At 49.1% G+C, this 25,071-nt stretch overlaps 1 protein-coding gene across 1 annotated transcript; it reads right to left on the bottom strand.

Annotated features, from left to right (window-relative positions):
• Positions 1–18,902: 18,902 nt before the first annotated feature.
• Positions 18,903–19,502, bottom strand: LOC116967568 (zinc finger protein 391-like; the record flags this gene model as incomplete). Its single annotated transcript, XM_033014186.1, has 2 exons — positions 19,495–19,502; positions 18,903–19,458 (listed from the first exon to the last, which is right to left on the bottom strand). Coding segments are annotated over exons 1-2 (564 nt in total), but the record flags the coding sequence as incomplete, so codon positions are not given.
• Between the last annotated feature and the right edge of the window lie 5,569 nt (positions 19,503–25,071).

Below are 25,071 nucleotides of genomic sequence, written 5' to 3'. Positions count from 1 at the left end.
CCCACATACAACTTACCCCAATGACTGTTCCTATCTCATACTGTCCACTACCCAATTTAGAATTTTACATTGAAGGCCAGAACTGTTCTTTCACAAAGGGGTTCAAAGCTAATTAAATTGTCGTCATTGGTCACAAAGTGCTCGTCCACCAAAATCATAGTTTGAACTGTCTGAAAATTACTTTGGGTTCTGTCCCCCAGCCAATCAGTTTAAACCCTCCTTTGCAGCACTTTCAAAACTGCCCACCAGGATGTTAGTCTCCTTCCAGTTCAGGTCACCTCTATCCCTGAAAAGATCCAAATTGTTCAAATATCTGAATCTCCGACCCTTGCACCAACTCCTCAGTCGTGCATTCATTTTAACTGTCCGCGCATTAACGCCACATGTACCGAAGTACTGTGAAAAGCTTGGGTTTTCCACACAGATCAGATATACCACACACAGATCCAATCAGTTGAAACTCAAGGACAGATGGAACAAAGGTGGAGATACAGAGTGCAGAATGTAGTATGCAGCATTGTAGCGCATCAGCTCCTTAGAGGAAGTGCAATGTCCTTGATGGGTAGACATAAATAGGTAAAAAGGTAAATTGGGAGAACAGGAATACATCACTAGCTTCTGAGAGGTTCGTTCACAAATTCTTCAAGAATGTGGAAGAAGCTGCCCTTGAATCTGTTTCTATGTTAGCTCCAGATATCCAATACAAAATTTGGATGCTTATTACTTTACTATCGATGCTCGATAATCTGATAATGTTGTTCCAAGTATTTCCGATTTTGGCCTTTCAGTTATCTGCTAAAATTTGATCACTAGACTATACATTTCTACCGACGAAACTGGACATGACCCAGTATTTGTAGATGAATAGTCAACATGTTAGGCAGAGAAATGACATTTCAAGTTTAATCAGTATCAGTATTTTCAGTATTTACTTTAATGTCATTTTCACTGAGTACTTACATACACAGAGGAAACGAAAAATTGATTCCCAATCAGTTCCCGTGCAGTTAATAAAAACAGAATAAAAACATACAACTTTAAAATTAACATATCTAAAATATACTTTAAAATTGAACTAAAAACAGACATTCAGTGGCTTTGCTTTGACAAGTGTCTAGCTGCCAAAGTATGGGCGAGGTTAGGTGTGTTGGTGTATGAAATGGTCTGGAAAACAAAAACACCTACGCCAGAATCCTGTACATTGACTTCAGCTCAGCCTTTAACACCATCATCCCACAGAGACTTGTGGAGAAACTAACCCTGCTGGGCCTCAACACCACCCTGTGTCACTGGATCCTGGACTTTCTGACAGAGAGACCGCAGTCAGTCCGTGTTGGCACCTCAGGCTCGGTTACGCTGAGCACTGGCTCCCCTCAAGGCTGTGTGCTCAGCCCGCTGTTGTTCACACTGCTCACAGATGACTGTGCTGCTAGATTCAGGGACAAGGTCAGACCGCAAGGTCTGAATGACAATAAAGGCTATTTTGACTTTGAACAGGATTATAAAATTCGCAGATGACACCACAGTGGTGGGACTCATCAGTGGAGAGGATGAAACAATGTACAAGGAGTGAAACAACTAGTGGACTGGTGCGGCAACAACAATTTAGAATTAAATGTAGACAAAACAAAGGAGATGATTGTCGACTTCACGAGGTCGCAGCTCAAACACACACCCCTCAACATCAGTGGCACCATGGTGGTGAGAGTGGAGAGCATAAAGTTCCTCGGAGTGCAAATCACAGACAGTCTCACCTGGTCCAGGAACATCACTGGGATTGTCAAACGAGCCCACCAGCGACTGCACTACCTGAGGAAACTCAAACAGGTCTCACTTCCCACCAACAGCCTCAGGACATTTTACAGGGGCACGGTGGAGTCTGTACTCACGTACTGCATGAACACGTGGTACTCCAACTGTAACTACTCAGACAGGAAGTCTCTGCAGAGGGTAGTGAGGGGAGCAGAGAGGATCATTGGCGTCTCCCTACCCTCGGTACAAGAACTGTTCCAGAGCCGCTGCCTGAAAAAAGCACTAAGCATAGCAAAGGACAGACTGCACCCACTCCACACACATCTAGATCTCCTGCCATCAGGAAAGAGATACCGCAACATCAAAGCCCAGACAATCAGACTGCTAAACAGCTTCCTTCCACAGGCTGTGAGGCTGCTAAATAGTCACTCCACCTGATTCCGCTGCTTTTGCACTGACAATTTAATAACTGGCACTGAGTAATAACTGGCACTGGCTCAGGCCACTTAAATCAGCTGCCCTGGACATTTTATGACTGTTTTTTTAACTTGTATTTTAATTGTGCTTTTTTTACCTGCACTTTTTTTAAACTATTCGTACTATTTTTTATCAGGAACTGGATTGTTTTTTAATTATGCGTGAAATGCTTAAGTTTTTATGTGCGCACTGTACAATTGTTGCTTTGCATGATGACAATAAAAGGATGATAATGATAATGATGTATGGGGAGGGGACACAGTCCGTTAACCAGTTTTATTGCCTGTGGGAAGAAGCAAGTTGACGCATGTTGGAGGGATAAATAAAACCAGGATATTCACAATGAATTGCAAGGGCTTTGAGACCACTGAGAAACACCCATACAAATCCATAGATCCCTAAAGTCAGCAGCACACACAGAGACAACATTTAGCATTCTTGTCATTAGCTGCAGCATAGAATGCAAGTCCAGGGAGGCCTTGATACAAATTTATAGGGAGCTAATTAAGTTGGAGGAGTGTATGCGATTCTGATCTCCATACTGTGAAAAGGATGCCTTTGAACTGGGAAACTACAGATGAGATTCATCAGGATATTGCTCTGAAATGAATATTTCAATTATCAGCTGAGTCTGGGGTGATTTAAGTCGTCTTCCTTGAAGCTGGGGCGGACAGGCAGTGATCCAGAAGTACAGAATACTATCAGAAAAGTAGGGTCAATGACAAAAATAGTTTTCTCCACAGCAGAGGCGGTTAACACTAGGGGCATTTAGTTAATGCGGGGACCATGAGGTTTAGAGGATGATCTTTCAGGAAGAATCTTTCAGCAGTGATGGCTGCAGTCAGGGACACACTGTCTGGGGTGGTGTTGGAGGCAGGTACTCTGTCACAACATTGTAGGATGTCCTGGATGTCCATTCGAACTGTAAATGGATAGGAGACGACAGACCAAGTGCTCAGAAATGGGATTAGTGTAAATAAATTGACAGGTGGTTAATGGGTCAAAGGCTCATTTCTGCGCAGAATCTGATTCTGGACTCTGATATTCTGGCTTAACTTTTGCAGCAACTCAAATCATTTGTTTCCAAAAAGAGTGCTGATTTATCAGACAATTCCTGCATCCGCCCACCTGTGACAGTGCAGTCCCTGTAGATGTCAACTCTCTGGGCTCACACCCTTCCCTATTCCCACTTCTGTGTGAACCTCATTTCTTGCATCAGATTCACACCCACTGTCAGGGCATCATATATATGTCACAGGAGGTTCACAAACCTTTTTGTTTCTTTGATGTAGAGGCCATTGAATCACCTCCCCAGGTACCACCTTCAGCCATGATGTCGACAGACGATCACAAACTCTGTAGCTCTGGAATAAACAATATTAACAGAACCATCAGGTGACAATTGAATGTGAAGGAAAACATTGCCTTGTGAAACAACAAACAGCAATAAAGTGCATCAGAGATGTGGAAAACACCCCCATCCAAACAAGGTATACCCCTGCAAATTAGCAAAAAATATAAGCCGGAATAGACCATCTAGCTCTTCATGTCTCACCTGTCATCCATTAAACTTTGTCTGATGTATCCAAGGCAGCGATTCATCATTTTTGCCAGATCCCTGAAGTTTTCAACACCCTGATCACCGTATCACTATTCCAGACCAAACTCGGTCAATCCCCAACATCCACACCTCACCTGTTTGGAGGCTTCAACTCACAGAGAAAGAGGGAAAATACCCACTGGTGGGGAATTACTGTCACACTCTGCTGGCCCTATTCTCACCACAACCCTGCCATCCAGGACAAAAGCTTCCATACCTCCATGTTACCCATTGCCATATTCCCCACTAACTGGAACAGGAAATAAACTACAAGCATCCCAACTCTACTGGAAACTGTAGTCCCCACTGCTCCCATGGCACATTCCACCACATCCCTGGAGTTTCCATTCCAGAATAGAAGGATTATATCCCAGGCCTGGACTCTGCAGGGTCTCCATGATGTCAGGTGATGTCTGCAGTACCACCACCAGTCCCACTTCACAGGAGAATCATCCGTCTCATCTCTACAGGACGCTGCCCAAACCCGCCCAAATGTTCATCGGACGGCGTTACCGGGAGAGAGCTGGAGACATCAGGCGCTAGGAGTGGCCCAGTAGGAGGGTGAACGGGGTTCATGCCTACAGCACCTTCAAGGTAGGTGGAGGCGCCCCGCGCGACACAAAGATGGGTGAGGAGAGGGAGGTCTGTTCACTGGAACTGCACCAGGACATCGATCTCACGGGCGGATCTGATTTGGACGTTAAAAATGGCGAAGCCTGCATGTGTAATATGTGCTCAAAGAATTTCACTGTACAGTTGCATATTGAACTACTGAATTGTTGACCAATCATCTGTTCCTCTCAGCACTCAGCTCTCCAACTGATTCATCCGCAACAAACAGGGATTATCCTTTGCTATCCTGCAGACATTCTCTATTATCATAGCTGAAAGATACAATTCTGCATTAAATGGTACTACATCTGGTCCTGAACTATCCCAACTGTGGACAGGTGATCTCTTTCTACCTTTAAACAACCTCTAGCATCTAAATCAAACATATTTGTTTATCTTACCGTTGTGTGTGATCTGGCCAAGTATAAATGACTACCATTTGTTACCAGTGTAATAAAAACAATGTATATTTACTTTATTGATTAAATTAGTGAATGCAGAAAACAGTGGAAGTGCAAGTGTATATGATCCATCATCAGAACTGGGACTGTATCAAATGTTGCTCAAACTGCTGAGTGTTTCTACCATGTCGGCATTTTATTTTTCCTTCAGATCTTCAGGAATAGCAATATTTGTTTTTAATTCCATGCCAAAAAACTGGTTACAAAAGTCACAAGTCATTCTGCAGTGGTCAACAGATTTGTGTAAATTTCATATTTCCACTCACATACCCAATAGTCCCAACTCATTTGAATAATGAAATGAGAACTGACATGTACAAAATACATTCTGTGTTGCAAATCCGAAATCCTCACAGTGTCCTTTCCTCTTACTACCATTCTGCTGCAACTTCTCCTAGGATCACTCAGTCTCAGTTGTGACCAGAGGGCGATAAAAATGTGTAAGTCTCCTTACAGAAGGTTCAGAAAGGCCTTTACTCTGGTAATTGAGGACGTTTTATCAGCAAAAATAACTGAAACCGGAAATAACAAGCTGACGGTTTAATTATGAAATAGTAACCTGAACTATTTAGTAACTGTAAAACAAACTGGGACATTTGCTTTGACTCCACCAGACTGCTCAGCGCATTCAACACATCAACTGTTAGTTACAACTCTATAGACGTGTGTGTGTGTGATGTGTAGCATTTCCACCAACACATCCAGTGACAAAACACAGCTGTTGCTGAACATGACTGTTGTGCTTCAAACTATCACGGTGACACATTTACTCACAACAATCAATTCAATGTCCTGACAAGAGCAAATCAAATTCAATGGGGAAATTTAACCCAAGTCTGTCCCCAACATTAGACCCGTCCACTGGGGACCGGCGGACAAAATACTCACCGATGGCAACTTGTTGTACTCGCTCCCCGGCCCTGAGTCTGAGTCTCCTGGCCCGGACAGTGGAGTCTGTCTCCTCTCCCCGCTCCCACGGCCCGGCCACAGGGTCAGGGACCCGCTCCTCCTCCTCCTGCTGCAAGAGGCCGCGAGGAACGAAGCGCCGCCCATCCGGGGACTTGCCGGACTGTGCACATGCGCACTGCAGCCTGTGCATCATCAGGGCGGGTGGAGAACCTTCTCTCTTCAGACCAAAGATTATAGTCTTTGCTTCAGACCCCGTCTTTCATAATCATATATAACCATATAACAATTACAGCACGGAAACAGGCCATCTCGGCCCTACAAGTCCGTGCCGAACAACTTTTTCCCCTTAGTCCCACCTGCCTGCACTCATACCATAACCCTCCATTTCCTTCTCATCCATATAACTATCCAATTTATTTTTAAATGATACCAACGAACCTGCCTCCACCACTTCCACTGGAAGCTCATTCCACACCGCTACCACTCTCTGAGTAAAGAAGTTCCCCCTCATGTTACCCCTAAACTTCTGTCCATTTATTCTGAAGTCATGTCCTCTTGTTTGAATCTTCCCTTTTCACAAAGGGAAAAGCTGATCCACATCAACTCTGTCTATCCCTCTCATCATTTTAAAGACCTCTATCATGTCCCCCCTTAACCTTCTGCGCTCCAGAGAATAAAGACCTAACTTATTCAACCTTTCTCTGTAACTTAGTTGTTGAAACCCAGGCAACATTCTAGTAAATCTCCTCTGTACTTTCTCTATTTTGTTGACATCCTTCCTATAATTGGGCGACCAAAATTGTACACCATACTCCAGATTTGGTCTCACCAATGCCTTGTACAATTTTAACATTACATCCCAGCTTCTATACTCAATGCTCTGATTTATGAAGGCTAGCATACCAAAAGCTTTCTTTACCACCCTATCTATATGAGATTCCACCTTCAAGGAACTATGCACGGTTATTCCCAGATCCCTCTGTTCAACTGTATTCTTCAATTCCCTACCATTTACCATGTACGTCCTATTTTGATTTGTCCTGCCAAGGTGTAGCACCTCACATTTATCAGCATTAAACACCATCTGCCATCTTTCAGCCCATTCTTCCAAATGGCCTAAATCACTGTAGACTTTGGAAATCCTCTTCATTATCCACAACACCCCCTATCTTGGTATCATCTGCATACTTATTAATCCAATTTACCACACCTTCATCCAAATCATTGATGTACATGACAAACAACAAAGGACCCAACACCGATCCCTGAGGCACCCCACTAGTCACCTGCCTCCAACCCGACAAACAACCATCCACCATTACCCTCTGGCTTCTCCCATTCAGCCACTGTTGAATCCATCTTGCTACTCCTGCATTTATACCCAACAGTTGAACCTTCTTAACCAACCTTCCATGAGGAACCTTGTCAAAGGCCTTACTAAAGTCCATATAGACAACATCCATTGCTTTACCCTCGTCAATTTCCCTAGTAACCTCTTCAAAAAATTCAAGATTAGTCAACCATGACCTTCCAGGCACAAATCCATGCTGACTGTTCCTAATCAGACACTGTTTATCCAGATGCTTATATATATTATCTCTAAGTATCTTTTCCATTAATTTGCCCACCACTGAAGTCAAACTAACAGGCCTATAATTGCTAGGTTTACTCTTAGAACCCTTTTTAAACAATCGAACAACATGCGCAGTACGCCAATCCTCGGGGACTATTCCCGTTTCTAATGACATTTGAAATATTTCTGTCATAGCCCCGGCTATTTCTACACTAACTTCCTTCAATGTCCTAGGGAATATCCTGTCAGGACCTGGAGCCTTATCCACTTTTATATTTTTCAAAAGTGTCAGTACTTCTTTTACTTTGAAACTCATAGTATCCATAGCTTCTCTACTAGTTTCCCTTACCTCACATAATTCAATATCCTTCTCCTTGGTGAATACCGAAGAAAACAAAATTGTTCAATATCTCCCCCATCTCTTTTGGCTCTTTGCTTCAGACCCCGGCGTCTTTGCATCACACCCCGGCGTCTTTGCTTCACACCCCGGCGTCTTTGCTTCACACCCCGGCGTCTTTGCAACAGACCTCGGCGTCTTTGCTTCAGACCCCGGCGTCTTTGCTTCTGACCTCGGCGTCTTTGCTTCACACCCCGGCGTCTTTGCTTCACACCCCGGCGTCTTTGCATCAGACCTCGGCGTCTTTGCTTCAGACCCCGGCGTCTTTGCTTCAGACCCCGGCGTCTTTGTTTCAGACGGTGGGGGGGGGGGGGGGGGGGGGGGGGGGGCGGGAAGAAGAAAAGAAGCGGAGACTGTCGGCTGTGGGAGAGCTGGGAAGGAGCGAGAAATTGGAGAAGTCAATGTTGATACTTATGTTCGTATTATCTGAATGGTGGCCAATTAGGAAAGGGGGAGATGCAACGAGACCTGGGTGTCATGGTACACCAATCATTAAAAGTAGGCATGCAGGTGCAGCAGGTAGTGAAGAAGGCGAATGGTATGTTAGCATTCATAGCAAAAGGATTTGAGTATAGGAGCAGGGAGGTTCTACTGCAGTTGTACAGTGTCTTGGTGAGACTACACCTGGAGTATTGCGTACAGTTTTGGTTTCCTAATCTGAGGAAAGACATTCTTGCCATAGAGAGAGTACAGATAAGGTTCACCAGACTGATTCTTGGGATGTCAGGACTTTCATATGAAGAAAGACTGGATAGGCTCGGTTTGTACTTGCAAGCATTTAGAAGATTGAGGGGGGATCTTATAGAAACTTACAAAGTTCTTAAGGGGTTGGACAGGCTAGATGCAGGAAGATTGACCCGATGTTCGGGAAGTCCAGAACAAGGGGTCACAGTTTAAGGATAAGGGGGAAATCTTTTAGGACCGAGATGAGGAAAACATTTTTCACACAGAGAGTGGTGAATCTCTGGAATTCTCTGCCACAGAAGGTATTGAGGCCAGTTCATTGGCTATATTTAAGAGGGAGTTAGATGTGGCCCTTGTGGCTAATGGGATCAGGGGGTATGGAGAGAAGGCAGGTACAGGTTACTGAGTTGGATGATCAGCATTGATCATATTGAATGGTGGTGCAGGCTCGAAGGGCCGAATGGCCTACTCCTGCACCTATTTCTATGTTTCTATACCGTTGGGGTGTAAACTGTCCAAGCGGAATATGACGTGCTGCTCCTCCAATTTGCGGTGGAACCCACTCTGGCCATGGAGGAGGCCAAGGACAGAAAGGTCGGATTCGGAATGGGAGGGGGAGTTGAACTACTGAGCCACCGGGAGATCAGGTTGGTTATTGCGAACCGAGCGGAGATGTTGGGCGAAGCGATCGCCAAGCCTACGCTTCATCTCACCGATGTAGAGCAGCTGACATCTAGAACAGTGGATTCAATAGATGAGGTTGGAGGAGCTGCAGGTGAACCTCTGCAAAGACTGCTTGGGTCCTTGGATGGTGTCGAGGTGGAAGGTAAAGTGGGAATGTAGCATTTCCTGTGGTTGCAAGGGAAAGTATCAGGGGTACACAAAATTGCTGGAGGAACTCAGCGGGTGCAGCAGCATCTATGGAGCGAAGGAAATAGGCGACGTTTCGGGCCGAAACCCTTCTTCAATTGCCTCAAAGTATCAGGGGTTTGGGTGGGAAGGGACGAATTGACCAGGGAGTTACGAGGGGAGTCGTCCCTGCGGAAAGCCGAAAGGAGAGATGAAAGATGTGGCCAGTGGTAGGATATTTCTGTCCTGGGCCTCCTCATGGCCAGTCAGTCCCACTGCAAATCGGAGGAGCAGCACCTCATATTTTGCTTGGGTAGTTTACACCCCAGCGGTATAAACATTGATTTCTCCAATTTCAGGTACTCCTTGCCTTCTCCCTCCTTCCCCACCCCTACCCAGCTCTCCCACAGCCTACTCTCTCCGCCTCTTCCATTCTTCTTTCTGCCCCCACCCCCACTGGAGGATCCTCAGAGACACTGAATTTCCTCAATTGCCTCAGGTGGTAAAGGCGCTGCCTTGCCTTACTCACGAGTGCTGCAGCGTGTGATGTCCATGTCATATCCTCGGAGATGTGGACTCCCAGGTATTTAAAACAGCTCACCCTATCCACAGTATCCCCATTTATCTTCAATGGAGTGTACGTCCTCGGATGATGTGCCTTCCTAACGTCCACGATCAGCTCCTTAGTTTTTTTGATATTTAAGAGGAGACTGTTGTCCTGACACCAGAGTGCCAGATCAGCCACCTCCTAGAAGGCCTTCTCTTCATTGTCTGAGATCAGGCCCACCACCACAGTGTCATCAGCAAACTTGATTATCGAGTTGGAGCTGAACCTGGCCACACAGTCATGTGTGTACAGGGAGTACAGTAGGGGGCTGAGGACGCAACCCTGGGGGGATCCTGTGCTCAGGGTGAGGGACTTCGATGTATTTCCTCCCATCTTAACTACCTGGTGAGAAAGCCCAGGACCCAGGCACACAGGGGGGTGTTGAGCCCCAATTCCAGCAGCTTTTCGGACAGTCTGGTGAGGACTATCGTGTTGAAGGCTGAACTGTAGTCTATGAACAGCATCCTCACATAGCCCCCCTTCTGGCTTTCAAGATGATAGAGAGCGGTGTGCAGAACCTGGGAGACTGCATCGTCCATGGATCTGTTTGGACGATATGCGAATTGTAGCGGGTCCATGTTGCGAGGGAGTAGCTGGGGTATGGAGATAGCTGGGGTATGGAGGTACCACTGGTCAACAGAGTGATGAAGACAGGAACCCCAAGCACATTTACACTGGGTGGAGCTGGGCAGCCATTGTTCCACCGTTCCTCAGAGTCAGAAACAAGCCACCCCAGAAACACACCGACCACCACCCCAGTCACAGATTCTGACCCCTGGTTCTGGATTCTTCACTCAGGGGAAAAACCAGGAGTCAAGAGTGTTAAATTCTCACACGTACAATGGAACAATTAAATTCTTACGTGCAGCATAACATAACACCCGGCATAATCCAATCTATGGACATTTCATTCAGGTCACCCCTCATTCCTCCAAACACTAAAGAACAGAGGCTGAGCATCGGTCTCGCTACACACGGCAACACCAGTCTGATGAAACTTGATACAATATTATTCCTTATTTATGTCAATAAATGCTATCTAATACTGGTGCTTCTACAGCAAGGCATCGGGATAATTGTATAATAGTACAAAACACATTCACACAATACAGCATTGCTGCTTCATTGTCTGCTGGCGAGGATGGCCTCACATTTCCCACAGTCACCCCATCTGGCACCATGCTGTCACCCACCCACTCTGTCCCCACCCTGCTGAGCCCCCTCGACACCCTCCACAAACTCCTGAACCCTCCCCACTCCACCCTCCTGAACCTTCTCTTCACCCTCCACCTCTCACCCTCCCCTGAACCCTCTCCTCACCCGATCCTCACCCCCCTGAACCCACTCGGCATCCTCCACACATCCTCCCCTCCTGAACCCCCACCCCATCCTCACCCTCCTGAACCCTCTTCACCGCATCTTCCCCTCCTGAACCCTCTCTTCACCCTGCACGCCCCATTACCCCCATTCTGAACCCTCTCTTCACCCTCCACACCCCACCCCCCATCCTGAACCCTTTCTTCACTCTCCACATCCCACATCCCCCTCCTGAACCCTCTCCTCCCCCTCACCCCATCCTCCCCCTCCTGAACCCCCTCTTCACCCTCCACCCTCCACCCTCCACCCCCCTCCTGAACCCTCTTCACCTTCCACACCCCATCCTCCCCCTCCTGAACCCCCTCTTCACCCTCTACACACCATCCTCCCCCTCCTGAACCCTCTTCACCCTACACATCCCACCCCGTCTCTCCCAAACCCTCTCTACACCCCCCAGACCACATCAAATAGTGAAAGGCCTGGATAGAGTGGATGTGGAGAAGATGTCTCCACTAGTGAGAGGGTCTAGGACCAGAGGGCACAATTTCAGAATTAAAGGATGCACCTTTAGAGTGGAGAAGAGGAATTTCTTGAGCTGGAGGGTGGTGAATCTGTGAGATTCATTGCCGCAGGCAGCTGTCATTAGGTATTTTTTAAAGTGGAGATTGTCAGGTTCTTCATTCGTATGGATGCTAGGGCTATGGGGAGAAGGCAGGAGAATGGGGTTGAGAGGGAGAGATAGATCAGCCATGATTGAGTCTGACAAAAATCATCATCTATATCTCTCGTTTCCCTTATCCCTAACCAGCCTGTAGAAGGGTCTCGACCCGAAACGTCACCCATTCCTTCTCTCCAGAGATGCTGCCAGTCCTGCTGAGTTACTCCAGCATTTTGTGTCTAACCATGATTAAATGGTGGAGTAGACTAGATGGGCCGACTTGCCTAATTCAAGTCGTCAAATCAAGTTTATTTGTCACATACACATACGAGATGTGCAGTGTAATGAAAAGTGGCAATGCTCGCGGACTTTGTGCAAAAAGACAAACAACCAAACTATAAACACAATCATAAACACACATATTCTTTTACATAATAAATAATGGAAGGGAAAAACGTTCAGTAGTTAGTCCCCGGTGAGATAGGCGTTTACAGTCCGAATGGCCTCTGGGAAGAAACTCCGTCTCAACCTCTCCGTTCTCACCGCATGGCAACGGAGGCGTTTGCCTGACCGTAGCAGCTGGAACAGATCGTTGCATAGCTGGAAGGGGTCTCTCATGATATTGTTGGCTCTGGAGTTGCACCTCCTGATGTATAGTTCCTGCGGGGGGGGGGGGGGGGGTGAAGTTCCCATAGTGCGGCTGAACGCACTACTGTCTGCAGACCCTTCTTGTCCTGGGCAGAGCAATTCCTAAACCAGATGGTAATATTCCCGGACAAGATGCTTTCCACAGCCGCTGCGTAGAAGCACTGGAGGATCCTCGGAGTCACTCTGAATTCTGTGCTCCTAGTATGAACATCCCCACGGCATAAACTCGGGGTGTCACTGGGCGGCTGCAGCTGCAGGAACCCCTTCATTGAGCGGGGACTCGGTTGACAAACGGCGCCACTCTCCCCGGGGATTCACGGTGGCGCAGCGATAGAGTTGATGCACTACAATAAAATGCAGCGCTGGAGACCCGGGTTCGATCCCGACTACGGGCGCTGTCTGTACGGAGTTTGCACGTTCTCCCTGTGACCTGCGTGGGGTTTCCCTGAGATCTCCTCTTTTCTACCACATTCCAAAGACGTACAGGTTTGTAGGTTAATTGGCTTGGAGAATGTAAAAATTGTCCCTAGTGGGTGTAGGATACGTTTGCAACAACCAGTGATGGTGACTATAGTCAAAGATACAGATGCAGAATGGGGTTAGGTTAGGTAAGGGGGAGGTACAGCGAGACCTGGGCGTCCTTGTACACTGGTCACTGAAGGTTGGCGTGCAGGTACAGCAGGCAGTGAAGAAAGCTAATGGAACGTTGGCCTTCATAACAAGAGGGTTTCAGTATAGGAGTAAAGAGGTTCTTCTGCAGTTGTATAGGGCTCTGGAGTATTGTGTCCAGTTTTGGTCTCCTAATTTGAGGAAGGACATCCTTGTCTCCTAATTTGAGGAAGGACATCCTCTCTCTCTCCCCCCCACTCTCTCCCTCTCCCTCTCCCCTTTCTCTTTCTCCCCTCTCTGTCTGTCTATCTCTGTCTATCTCTCTCTCCCTCCCCCTTCTCCCTCCCCTCTCTCTCTCCATCTCCCCCCCTCCCCCCTCTGTCCTTCTCTCTTAGTCTCCCCCTCTCTTCTGAAGAATGGCAGACTGCAGGAGTGGGGCGCTGTTGTGTAAGGCTGCTCTGCCTGCAGTCCACCCTTTCACCCTTTTTTATTTTTAGTCCTGTTAAAAAAAAAACAAATGTTAGTTGGAGGTCTTTTATGTGGTGGGTGGGGGAGGGGAAGGGGAAAACTTTATTTCCTAGTCCCTACCTGGTCGGAGAGGCGGCTTGCCTCCGAGCTGCTTCTTCGCCACTTCCTCGCGGCCTACCATCGGACTGGAGCGGCGTTTCCTGTCGGGACCGGCCAGGGCTACAGCTTCGACGGCGGAGCAGCGCCGGGACACCATCACGGAGCGGGCGATGCCTTACAGGTCGCCGTGCGGTAAGCTCCGGAGTGCTGTGACCTCCGTCTCCAACATTCGAGGAGCTGTGGCTGCGGGCGTCCAGCCGCGGGTGGCGCTGGATTTAAGACACCGTGGAGCCTGGGATCCGCGGTCGCCAGAGTCGGAGCTCCAACCAGCGCGGCCGGAGGACTTCAGGATCCGCGGTCTCCAGGGAGGAAGAGGCCGTTCCAGACATTCCAAACCGCTGAGGAGTGTTTCACCCGATGCCAGAGTTCCAGCTTTCTGGCAAGAGGGCCTGAAAACATCGGACTGGCTGCGGAGGCCACAAATTGGCCCCGACCTCGGGTGATTCACAGAGGAAGAGGACTTAACTTTCTGATGCCTTTCCCCACAGTGGAAAATTTTGATTCTGTTGTGGGGGGACGTTCATGTTGAATTCTATGGTGTGTTGTGCCATTTTTCTTTCTTTTAATTTTTCTATGGATGTACAGAAACTTAATTATTTATTTTATGTAAAGAACTTTGGTTTCAACGCGAGTTGATTTAAACGTGGTATATAAATAAAATGTACTTACATACTTGTGATTGAGGCAGTGCAGCTTAGGTTCACGAGATTGATCCCTGGGATGGCGGGACTGTCATAAGAGGAAAGATTGAAAAGACTAGGCTTGTATTCACTGGAGTTTAGAAGGATGAGGGGGTATCTTATAGAAACATATAACATTACAAAAGGACTGGACAAGCTAGATGCAGGAAAATGTTTCCAATGTTGGGCGAGTCCAGAACCAGGGGCCACAGTTTAAGAATAAAGGGGAGATCATTTGAGACTGAGGTGAGAAAAAAAGTTTTCACCCAGAGAGTTGTGAATTTGTGGAATTCCCTGCCACAGAGGGCAGTGGAGGCCAAGTCACTGGATGGATTAAGAGAGAGTTAGATAGAGCTCTAGGGGCGAGTGGAGTCAAGGGATATGGGGAGAAGGCAGGCACGGGTTATTGATAGGGGACGATCAGCCATGATCACAATGAATGGCGGTGCTGGCTCGAAGGGCCGAATGGCCTCCTCCTGCACCAGGTTTCTATGTTTCTAGCGAAGATCCTGTAGCGGATCTTTGGTTTCTAGAGCAACGGAGACGCGCTGCGCCTGCGCGCGGGATTGGACCCGCATGTCCGGGGGAGGGAACTGCGTGACGTGCACGCGCAAAGGACGCGACTCCGGGCGGTGACGTGACAGCAGGAGAGCTGTGACGAAGCTGCCCGGTGATTGACAGCGGTTGGGGACGGGGCCCATCGGCGCGGCACCGCCCTGAATCTCCAGCGCCCTGAATCTCAGCTCAGGCGGTGCCCGCCCCGGCCCCCCCCCCCAGGCCCCTCCCCCACCCCACTCAGTGCGGCAGGTTCAATCCCAAGCCCCGACCACAGCTACACATGCATCCGATACATTAATAATATTTAATTAATGGAGACTGAAATTCATCTTCATACAAATATTAATACAATCTTAATACATCTTAATACAAATATTAATATAATTTGTAAAATAAAGTGCTGGAGTAACTCAGCAGGACAGGCAGCATCTCTGGAGAGAAAGAATGGGTGACGTTCCTGGTCGAGACCCTTCTTCAGTCTGAGAGTAGGGGAGAGGGAGACACAGAGATAAGGAAGTGTAAGGTGTGAAAACGAGACATAGAAGGGGTTAGGGATCAAGGAAAATGTAGAATAGATAATTGTTAATTGGGAGAAGGTGATAACGAAACTCACAGTGATAACATTTAATCACGGGTCAGTCAGACTGGTCGGAGAACTAGGAAGGGGGTTGGGGTGGAGATAGAGGGAAAGCAAAGGTTAGGGACGGCACTATTCATACTGCTGGAGTGTAAGCTGCCCAAGCCAAATATGAGGTGCTGTTCCTCCAATTTGCTCTGTGCCTCACTCTCACAGTGGAGGAGGCCTAGGACAGAAATGTCATTAACTCAGCAGGACAGGCAGTAATTCTGGAGAGAAGGAATGTGTGGTTTCGGTTTGAGACCTTCTTCAGACTTCTAATCTGCCTTGCCGAGTTACTCCATTCATTTAATTTACTTGTCTGAGGCTTTTATTCAACCATATTAATCAGCAGAGAAGTCGCCCCTTAGCCTAACAAGGACGGCACGCGCTGAGGATTGCCTCAGCGCAGAGGGAAAGCAAGGAGGGAAGAGACAATGACTTTGGGACTTTAAACTGTGTTGAGTATTTGTTATTTATTCTATGTTATGACTGCAGGCTAAACCATATTGTTTGTTTTGTTTTTGTTTTTGTCTTTTGTTTTTACCTTGTTTGGGATGTGTTTACCTTGTGTGGGACTAAAGATGGAAATTAGCTACTGGCTACAATCTTGCATATTACATGCAAATGTTTATTAATATGCACTGTCCCTAATAAAATCAATTCAATTCAATTCAATCCCACCTTTCAATAAGAACACAGCTGATCTGATTTGAACCTCTCTCCTAACGGCTCACATGGCTCTTTGCCTCATTTCTTATAAACAATATATGCAATTGTGCCTTCAGCATAATAGACAATAGATGCAGGAGTAGGCCATTCGGCCCTTCGAGCCAGCACCGCCATTCAATGTGATCATGGCTGATCATCCCCAATCAGCCTTGATCACATTGAAGCTGCCCAAGCCAAATATGAGGTGCCTTCTCCCGATATCCCCCGACTTCTTATTTTTAAGACCGCTATCTAGCTCTCTCTTGAAAGCATCCAGAGAGCCTGCCTCCACCGCCCTCTGAGGCAGAGAATTCCACAGACACACTCTCTGTGAGAAAAAGTGTTTCCTCGTCTCCGTTCTAAATGGCTTACTCCTTATTCCTAAACTGTGGCCCCTGGTTCTGGACTCCCCCAACTTCGGGGACATGTTTCCTGCCTCTGGCGTGCCCAAACCCTTAACAATCTTATATGTTTCAATGAGATACCCTCTCATCCTTCTAAACTCCAGAGTGTACAAGCCCAGCTGCTCCATTCTCTCAGCATATGACAGTCCCGCCATCCCAGGAAATAATCTTGTAAACCTACGCTGCACTCCCTTAATAGCAAGAATGGCCTTCCCCAAATTAGGGGACCAAAACTGCACACAATACGCCAGGTGTCGTCTCACTAGGTCTCTGTACAACTGCAGAATGACCTGTTTGCTCCTATATTCGATTCCTCTTGTTATAAAGGCCAACATGCCATTCGCTCTCTTCACTGCCTGCTGTACCTACATGCTTACTTTCATAGACTGATGAACAAGGATCCCCTAGATCCCGTTGAACTTCCCCCTTTCCCAACTTGACGCCATTTAGATAGTAATCTGCCTTCCTGTTTTTGCTACCAAAGTGGATAACCTCTCATTTATCCGCATTAAACTTCATCAGCCATGCATCTGCCCACCACCCCAACCTGTCCAAGTCACCCTGCATTCTCATAGCATCCTCCTCACAATTCACACTGCAACCCAGCTTTGTGTCATCTGCAAATTTGCTAATGTTACTACGAATCGCTTCATCCAAATCATTGATGTATGTTGTAAATAGCTGCGATCCCAGCACCGAGCCTTGCGGTACCCCACTAGTCACTGCCTGCCATTCTGAAAGGGACCCGTTAATCCCTACTCTTTGTTTCCTGTCTGCCAACCACTTCTCTATCCATGTCAGCACTCTACCCCCAATACCATGTGCCCTAATTTTGCCCATTAATCACCTATATGGGACCTTATCAAATGCTTTCTGAAAGTCCAGGTACACTACATCCACTGGCTCTCCCTTGTACATTTTCCTCGTTACATCTTCAAAAAATCCCAGAAGATTTGTGGGTCGGGACCCTTCTTCAGACTGGCACGATGTTAACAGATGAGGGGATGATTGGCAGGTGAGTGGAGTAAGTGACAGAGGCGAGAGAAAATAAGGAGATAACAGGGTGTGAGATAAAGAGAGAGGAATGTATATGTGCAGTTTTAAGGGACATTGGTCAGGTAGCATTTGGAGTATTGCCTACAGTTCTGGTCACTTCATTACAGTACTGATGTGGAGGCTTTGGGGAAGGTGCAGAGATGGTTAACCAGAATGGTTTAAAAACAAGGAACTGCAGATGCTGGTTTTCAAAAAAGGACACAAAATGCAGGAGTAACACAGCGGGACAGGCAGCTTCTCTGGGTAGAAAGAATTGGTGATGTTTTGGGTCGAGACTGAAGAGGGTCTTACTGAAGAAGGAAACATTACCCATTCCTTCCAGCATTTTGTGTCTACCTAAACAGTGCCTATCCACGTCGCGGTGTGCCAGCAGGCTGGAGAAGCGGGCAAAGGCCTTGCCACAGAGCGGGCAGGTGATGGGGCGCTGGCCAGTGTGGACTCGCCGGTGCTCCAGCGGGTGGTCAAGGCGGGTGAAGCCGTTACCACAGGACGGGCAGGGAAAGGGACGCTCACCGCTGTGGGCACACTGGTGCTGCCACAAGCTGGACATGCGGGCGAAACCCTCGCCACATTCAGTGCTCTCAAAGGGTTTCTCTCTGGTGTGTATCCACTGGTTCTCCCGCAGCCCCCGTGCTCTCTTGAAACTCTTGCCGCAGTGGGTGCAGCTGCTCGCCGGCGTGTGCCCGCCGGTGCTGCCGCAACCCCCGCGAGCTGTCAAACGACTCACCGCAGTACGGGCAGTCGTAGGGCTGGCCACTGGTGTGCACGCGCTGGTGAGACAAGGCATGGGAGGCCATGGAAAAGCGCTCTCCACACATCGGGCTGGGGAAGGGACGGTCGCTGTCGTGCACCCGCTGGTGGGACAGCAGGCTGTTGGAGCAGATGAAGCCCTTGCCGCAGTCGCTGCAGGTGTAGGGGCGCTCGCCGGTGTGGGTGCGCTGGTGGGACAGCAGGCTGCTGGACTGGGTGAAACTCTTGCTGCACTGGGTGCAGGTGAAGGGGCGCTCCCCGGTGTGGGTGCGCTGGTGGGCCAGCAGGTTGCTGGAATGGTTGAAGCCCTTGCCACAGTCGCTGCAGGTGTAGGGCCGCTCCCCGGTGTGGGTGTGCTGGTGGGACAGCAGGGTGCTGGACTGGGTGAAGCTCTTTCCACACTCGCTGCAGGTGTAGGGCCGCTCCCCGGTGTGCAGGCGCCTGTGCACCTTCAGGGTCTTGCACGACTTGAAGCCTTTGCCGCAGGCGGAGCAGGAGAAGGGCTGCTCGCTGCTGTGCACCTGCCGGTGCTCCCGCAGCCTCCACAACTGGCCAAAGCTCTTGCCACAGGTGGAGCAGCCATGGGGCTTCTCGCCCATGTGTACCCACTGATGCTCCCGCAGCCCCGACAACCAGGCAAAGCTCGTCCCGCAGGTGGAGCAGCCATAGGGCTTCTCGCCCGTATGCACTCGCCGGTGTCTCTCCAGTTCATGTGCCGTCTTGAAGCTCTTGCTGCAGTTGGAGCATTCAAAGGGGCGTTCTTCCGTGTGCACCTGCCGGTGCACCCGCAGCACCGACAAACAGGTAAAGCTCTTGCCGCAGTCGGAGCAATCAAAGGGACGTTCTCCTGTGTGCACCCGCTGGTGGACCTCCAGCTCGCTCGGGTACTGCCAGGCTTTGCCACACACGTCGCACTTATAACGCTTCTCCTTGTTGTGCCCCGTCATGTGGTCCTCCACTGAAGCTTAGGTCGCACACCGAGCAGATGGGGAGGGGTGGGGGGTCTCACCAGCACCCTGGCCGCCCTCAATGGCCGCTCACATCCCCGTCTCTCCGTCCACAGCAATGGCTCCTCAACCCTGCAGGAGGGGAACACAGAGGGTCAACAAGCTGGCAAACAGGACATTACTAACACGAGAACATTTCTGGTGCTTGAAGGGGGGGGGGGGGAGGGGAGCGGGGGGGGGAGCGGGGGGGGAGGGGAGCGGGGGGGGGGGGGGGTAAGGTGGAGGGTGGGAGGAGGTGACTGGGGGAGATACGAGGTGGGTAGGAGGGGAGAGGCGGTGAGGAGGCAAGGGGGGGAAGTGGCGAAAGGACAGTGGAAGTGAGGGGAGGGGGAGAAGGGAGAGGGGTTATGAGGGGAGAGCGGGAGGGGGAGGGGAGTTGTGGGAGGGGGAGATGGGAGGGGATGAGGAAGCAAGTGGGAGAAGGGGGGTGCTGCATGATCAGCGCATTGACGTCACCACCAATCCGAGGGGGACTGCTGGCCACGCACCCTGCCATTGCGCAGAGTCACATGGGGGGGGGGGGGGGGCGCAGCATGCATCATGGGAAGAAGGTCACACAGTGCTGGAGTCACTCAGCGGGTCGGGCAGCTTCTGTGGAGAGAGGGGATGCGTGATGTTTCGGGTCGAGATCCTTCTTCAGTCCGATGGGAAATACGGAGATAACGAAGTGTAAGGAGTGAAAACAGGACAAAGGGAATGGGGTTCAAGGAAAATGTAGAATAGATCATTGTTAGTTGGGAGAAGGTAACAGGCAATAGGTGCAGGAGTCGGCCATTCAGCCCTTCGAACCAGCACCGCCATTCAATATGACCACGGCTGACCATCCAGAATCTAAATACTCTGTTCCTGTGTTTTCCCCATATCCCTTGATTCCATCAGCCTTAGAGCTAAATCTAACTTAAAAATCTAGTCTTGAAAACATCCAGTGAATAAGCGAGTTCGGTATTCTGACTGCGCATGCCCAGGTCATAGGTCACTCGCTATAAACATTCTGGGCGGCTGTGCTGCTGTGTGGGTGCAGTTCTGCGTTTCGCCCGTGGTTGGGCCCGGGTCTCTGGCACTGCATGCTCCGTTGAGTTGCTGCTGGACCTTCCCAGTCAGAATACCGAACTTCCCCGTCCCCTCCCGGGTGTCCCGTCCCTGTCCGGGAGTGTCCGGGTTGGCCCTGAGCTGGCGGGGCGGTGGTGGCCCCGGGCTTGCAGCTGGCGTGGGGAGGGCAGGCACTGGCTCCAGCTCGGTTCTGCCTGTCCCACCGGGTTGGTCTGCAGCCCTGGACTGGTGGGGCGCCGGCCCTATGCGATGGTGGCCCTGGACTTGCAGCCAGCGCTCGGCTCTGCTCCAGCTCCCAGGGGGTCTATTCCTGGGCGGGCCGGGGACCGTCGGCTGCACTTCTTGCCTTGTCCAGTGGCTGTCGGTTGGTCACCTCGGTGCCGGCGGGAGCCGAGCGCCGATCATCGGTGGGGATGCACACGGGATGCTGCGGTGGCTCGGCGGGTCAGGCAACATCTCTGGAGAAGGGTCTCGATCTGAAACGTCACCAATTCCTTTTCTCCGGAGATGCTGCCTGTCCCGCTGAGTTGCTGCAGGGTTTTGTGTCCCTCCCCGTTGATGGCTGGTGCTCGGCTTTCACCGGCGCCCGGTGGAGTTGGCCGGTGGCCTCTGGGTGGGGCGGCGAGTGCGGTTGTCTACTGCGGGAATTAACCTAGTGAACCTACGCTGCACTCCCTCAATAGCAAGAATGTCCTTCCTCAAATTAGCAGACCAAAATTACACACAATACTCCAGGTGCGGTCTCACCAGTGCCCTGTACAGCTGCAGTAGGACCTCCTAAACTCAAATCCTCTCGCAATGAAGGCCAACTTGCCATTAGCTTTCTTTACTGCCCGCTGCACCTGCATGCGTACTTTCAGTGACTGATGTACAGGAACACCCATGTCTCGTTGCACCTCCCCTTCTCTTAATATTGGCTCATTACCGTTCCGTGTACCAAGATACGGGTGTCAGTGGTTACGGGGAGAAGTCAGGAGAATGGTGTTAGTAGGTATGTTGCAAAGCGTACCTGAAGCGTCGCTGAAAATCTGTCGCTGCGGGTGTGCGCGATTTTGGCGCCGTTTAGAGGGGGACGGGTTTAAAACGCGATTTTCTCTAGGCTGTTCCAATCGAGGATGTTCAGCCTGGTTAATTATTAATGAAAAATCGCAGGAAGATTACGTCGCTTCAGCTATTATTAGTTTTAAAGGCTTTATTTAGCTTATTATTATAGTAGTTCAAAAATTAACCTTTAAACCCGCGACCACCGGCAAACGGCAGGGTCTCATAGAGCAGACAACAGAAGGTAAGCTGTTTATTTTTACATTAAAAAGGGCTTCATAAGATCCCTTTATACAAAGTTTAATATTGCGAGTAGCTAATTTTGGGCCCATTATATCCCGCAGTATTTTTCTGGGCATTTGGGGGTACAAATCTACCGCAATGTGAACGTTCTAAACCAGCGCGTTCACAGAATCCCACTAGAAAGCTGATTTAAATGGACTTTAATTTACAGCAATTGAACACTAAATTCCTTCCATTTGGTCTATAAATTAATGTAAATAAGATTTAAAAATCATGTTTTATTGTGAATTATTTGTGAATATTATTTGGACACTTAAGCTATTTAAAAATGTTAATCATTTATTAAGAAATGGATAGATGTTTAGATCTAGTAATTGAAGTTTGAAATTAGCTACAATTGGGTAACTAACTAATTATATGCTTTAATTCCAGGTCATCCAAGTAAGATTATTTTATATTTGTTTCAGAATGGTTCAATCTATGATAACTGAAAATTTCATTCAGTTCTCTTATTTTTTAAGAAAGTTATGGGCTTTTGACTGTCCACGATCACAGCTTTTTTGTTATGTCCATAGAAAATCAATAGGGAACAAGATGCTAATTTCCGAGTATGAAAATGTCCATAACTTTTTAAATACTTGAGATATGAAAGTGAATTAGGTGTCAAATTAAACTTCTTTTTATGCTTTATCTGATGGGATAAATTGCAGACTTGATTTTTTAAATCTCAAAATTTTGTAACATTGCTAGTGTTAGGAGGAAGAAATAGATCAGCCATGATTGAATGGCGGAATAGACTTGATGGGCCGAATGGCCTAATTCTGCTGCTATCACTTTTGACCTTATACAGGGAGAAACCTTGTCTCCGCACTGGAGTCACACAAGTCTTACACTCAACGTTATTCTCTTCATCCCGTATCCGTACACTGTGGACGGATCGATTGTGATCACGTGCTGTCTTTCCGCTGACTGGTTAGCAACAACAAAGCTATTCACTGAACCTCGGTACACGTGACACTAAATTAAACTCAACCCTCCCGCCGCCAGGTGGCGCTGCAAACAGTGGGACAAAGACGGTGCGTCACGGACTCCCGCCGCCAGGGGGCACTGCACTCGGAGGACCAGAGACGCTGCACTCGGAGGACCAGAGACGCTGCACTCAGAGGACCAGAGACACTACACTCGGAGGACCAGAGGGCGCCCAGACTGCCTCTCCTTCCTCACTCACTTACAACCCCCGCTCCTCACTGCCCGCACGCCTCGGGCTCCAGCTCCTCGGGTCGCCGGCCGCAGGATGGCGCTGGGGAAGGGAGGAGCGGGTGGTGAAAGGACGCGGGGCCGAGCGGCGGCGGCGGTTGCTCCCACCTGAGCTCCTGGCGCTGAGCGGGGCCTCCCTCCTCCCGTCGTTCGCGGCGACGCATCGTCCCGCCTCACGTGACCGGCGACCAGGTCCCGCCCCTCCCACTGACGGGCAGCGCCAGCGGCCAATGGGAGACAATCCCGCCCCCTCATAACCACGACCAATCAGAGCCGCGTCCCCGCCGCCGGTGACCGCATCCTATTGGTCGAGTGGTAGCCCCGCCCCTCGGACAGACCGCTCCCTCCGCCAATCGGACCCGCCTCCTCACACGTGACCCTGTTTGATATTCAGTTGCAGCCAAAGTTCCCATCTTTGGTTGCAGCCTCGTCTCTGTCAATGATTATAGAGCAGCGCTATAAGGTGGGAAGAAGTGTAGTCCAGATCAAAGATCATATAGTAGGTATGTTGCAAAGCGTACCTGGAGACCCAACTTCATACGCTGCGGTACATCAGGGAGGGGGAGTATTACCTGGATGTTTTGTGCCAGGGGATGGTCACACCGACCAGTTTAACTAATTCAGTAGTTAGTGAGCAAGGAAAGGAAGGTGTGGCCATAAGCGAGGCAGGTAGGGGGAACCAGGAGGAGATGCGGCAGGAGCCACAGCCCTTGTCCCTGACGAGCATGACCGAGGCTCTTACTCAATGTGAGGACGGGATCAGGGGCTGTGGGAGGGATGAGCAACCTGGCTGCAGCACCGTGGATCAGGGGGCCATTCAAGAGGGGGGAGTTAGAAGAGATGCCGTTGTGATAGGGGATAGTATTATTCGGGGGGTAGATAAGGTTCTCTGCGGCCAGCAGAACATGTCCCGAAGGCTGTGTTGCCTACCCGGTGCTAGGGTTAAGGATATCTCTGCGATGCTGGAGAGAAATTTGCAGAGGGAGGGGGAGGATCCAGTGGTCGTGGTCCATGTGGGGACCAATGACATAGGAAGGACGAGGAAGGAGGATCTGCTGAAGGAGTTTGAGCAGTTAGGGAATAAATTAAAAAGCAGAACCTCGAGGGTACTGATCTCCGGATTGCTACCTGAGCCACGGGCCAAATCGGCGAGGGTACGTAAAATTAAAAAGCTGAATGCGTGGCTCAAAGACTGGTGTGGGAAAAATGGGTTTGGTTTCTTGGGCCACTGGCACCAGTACTGGGACAGGGGGGATCTGTTCTGTAAGGACGGACTTCACCTGAACGGTGCTGGGACTGGGGTCCTGGCAAATCATATAACTAGGGCAGTAGAGAGGTCTTTAAACTAAGTAGCGGGGGGGAGGTATCAAGGGGGGTAATAACGGCAGGGGTAGAGGAAATAGAGCAGGGTATCAGTGGGGAAGCGGTAAATCAAAATGTGACAGGAGGATCCAGAATGTGTGAAGATAAAGCTCTAGATGTAAAAGGGGCAAAAACGGAAAGGAAGGGTAGTAAAAATCATCTGAAAGTGCTTTATCTAAATGCACGGAGTATTCGAAATAAGATAAATGAATTAACGGTGCAATTAAGTATATATAGTTATGATATCGTGGCCATTACGGAGACATGGCTGCAAGGGGATCAGGACTGGGAGTTAAATATAGAGGGGTACTCGACAATTAGAAAAGATAGACAGGAAAGAAAGGGAGGAGGGGTGGCCCTTTTAATAAGGGAGGGAATAACGGCAATAGAGAGGAAGGATAGTGCGTTGAAGGATCAGGATAGTGAAACAGCTTGGGTACAGATAGAGAATAACAAGGGGAAAAAAACACTAGTGGGTGTAATTTATAGACCTCCAAATAGCTGTGACGCTGTTAGTCAGAACATAAATCTGCAAATAGTTGACGCATGTAAAAAG

This window comes from Amblyraja radiata, chromosome 40 (genome assembly GCF_010909765.2).
Source record: "Amblyraja radiata isolate CabotCenter1 chromosome 40, sAmbRad1.1.pri, whole genome shotgun sequence".
NCBI lineage: Eukaryota > Metazoa > Chordata > Chondrichthyes > Rajiformes > Rajidae > Amblyraja > Amblyraja radiata.
Note: the sequence above shows the minus strand (reverse complement) of the source record. Positions and strands in the feature narration are given on the sequence as shown.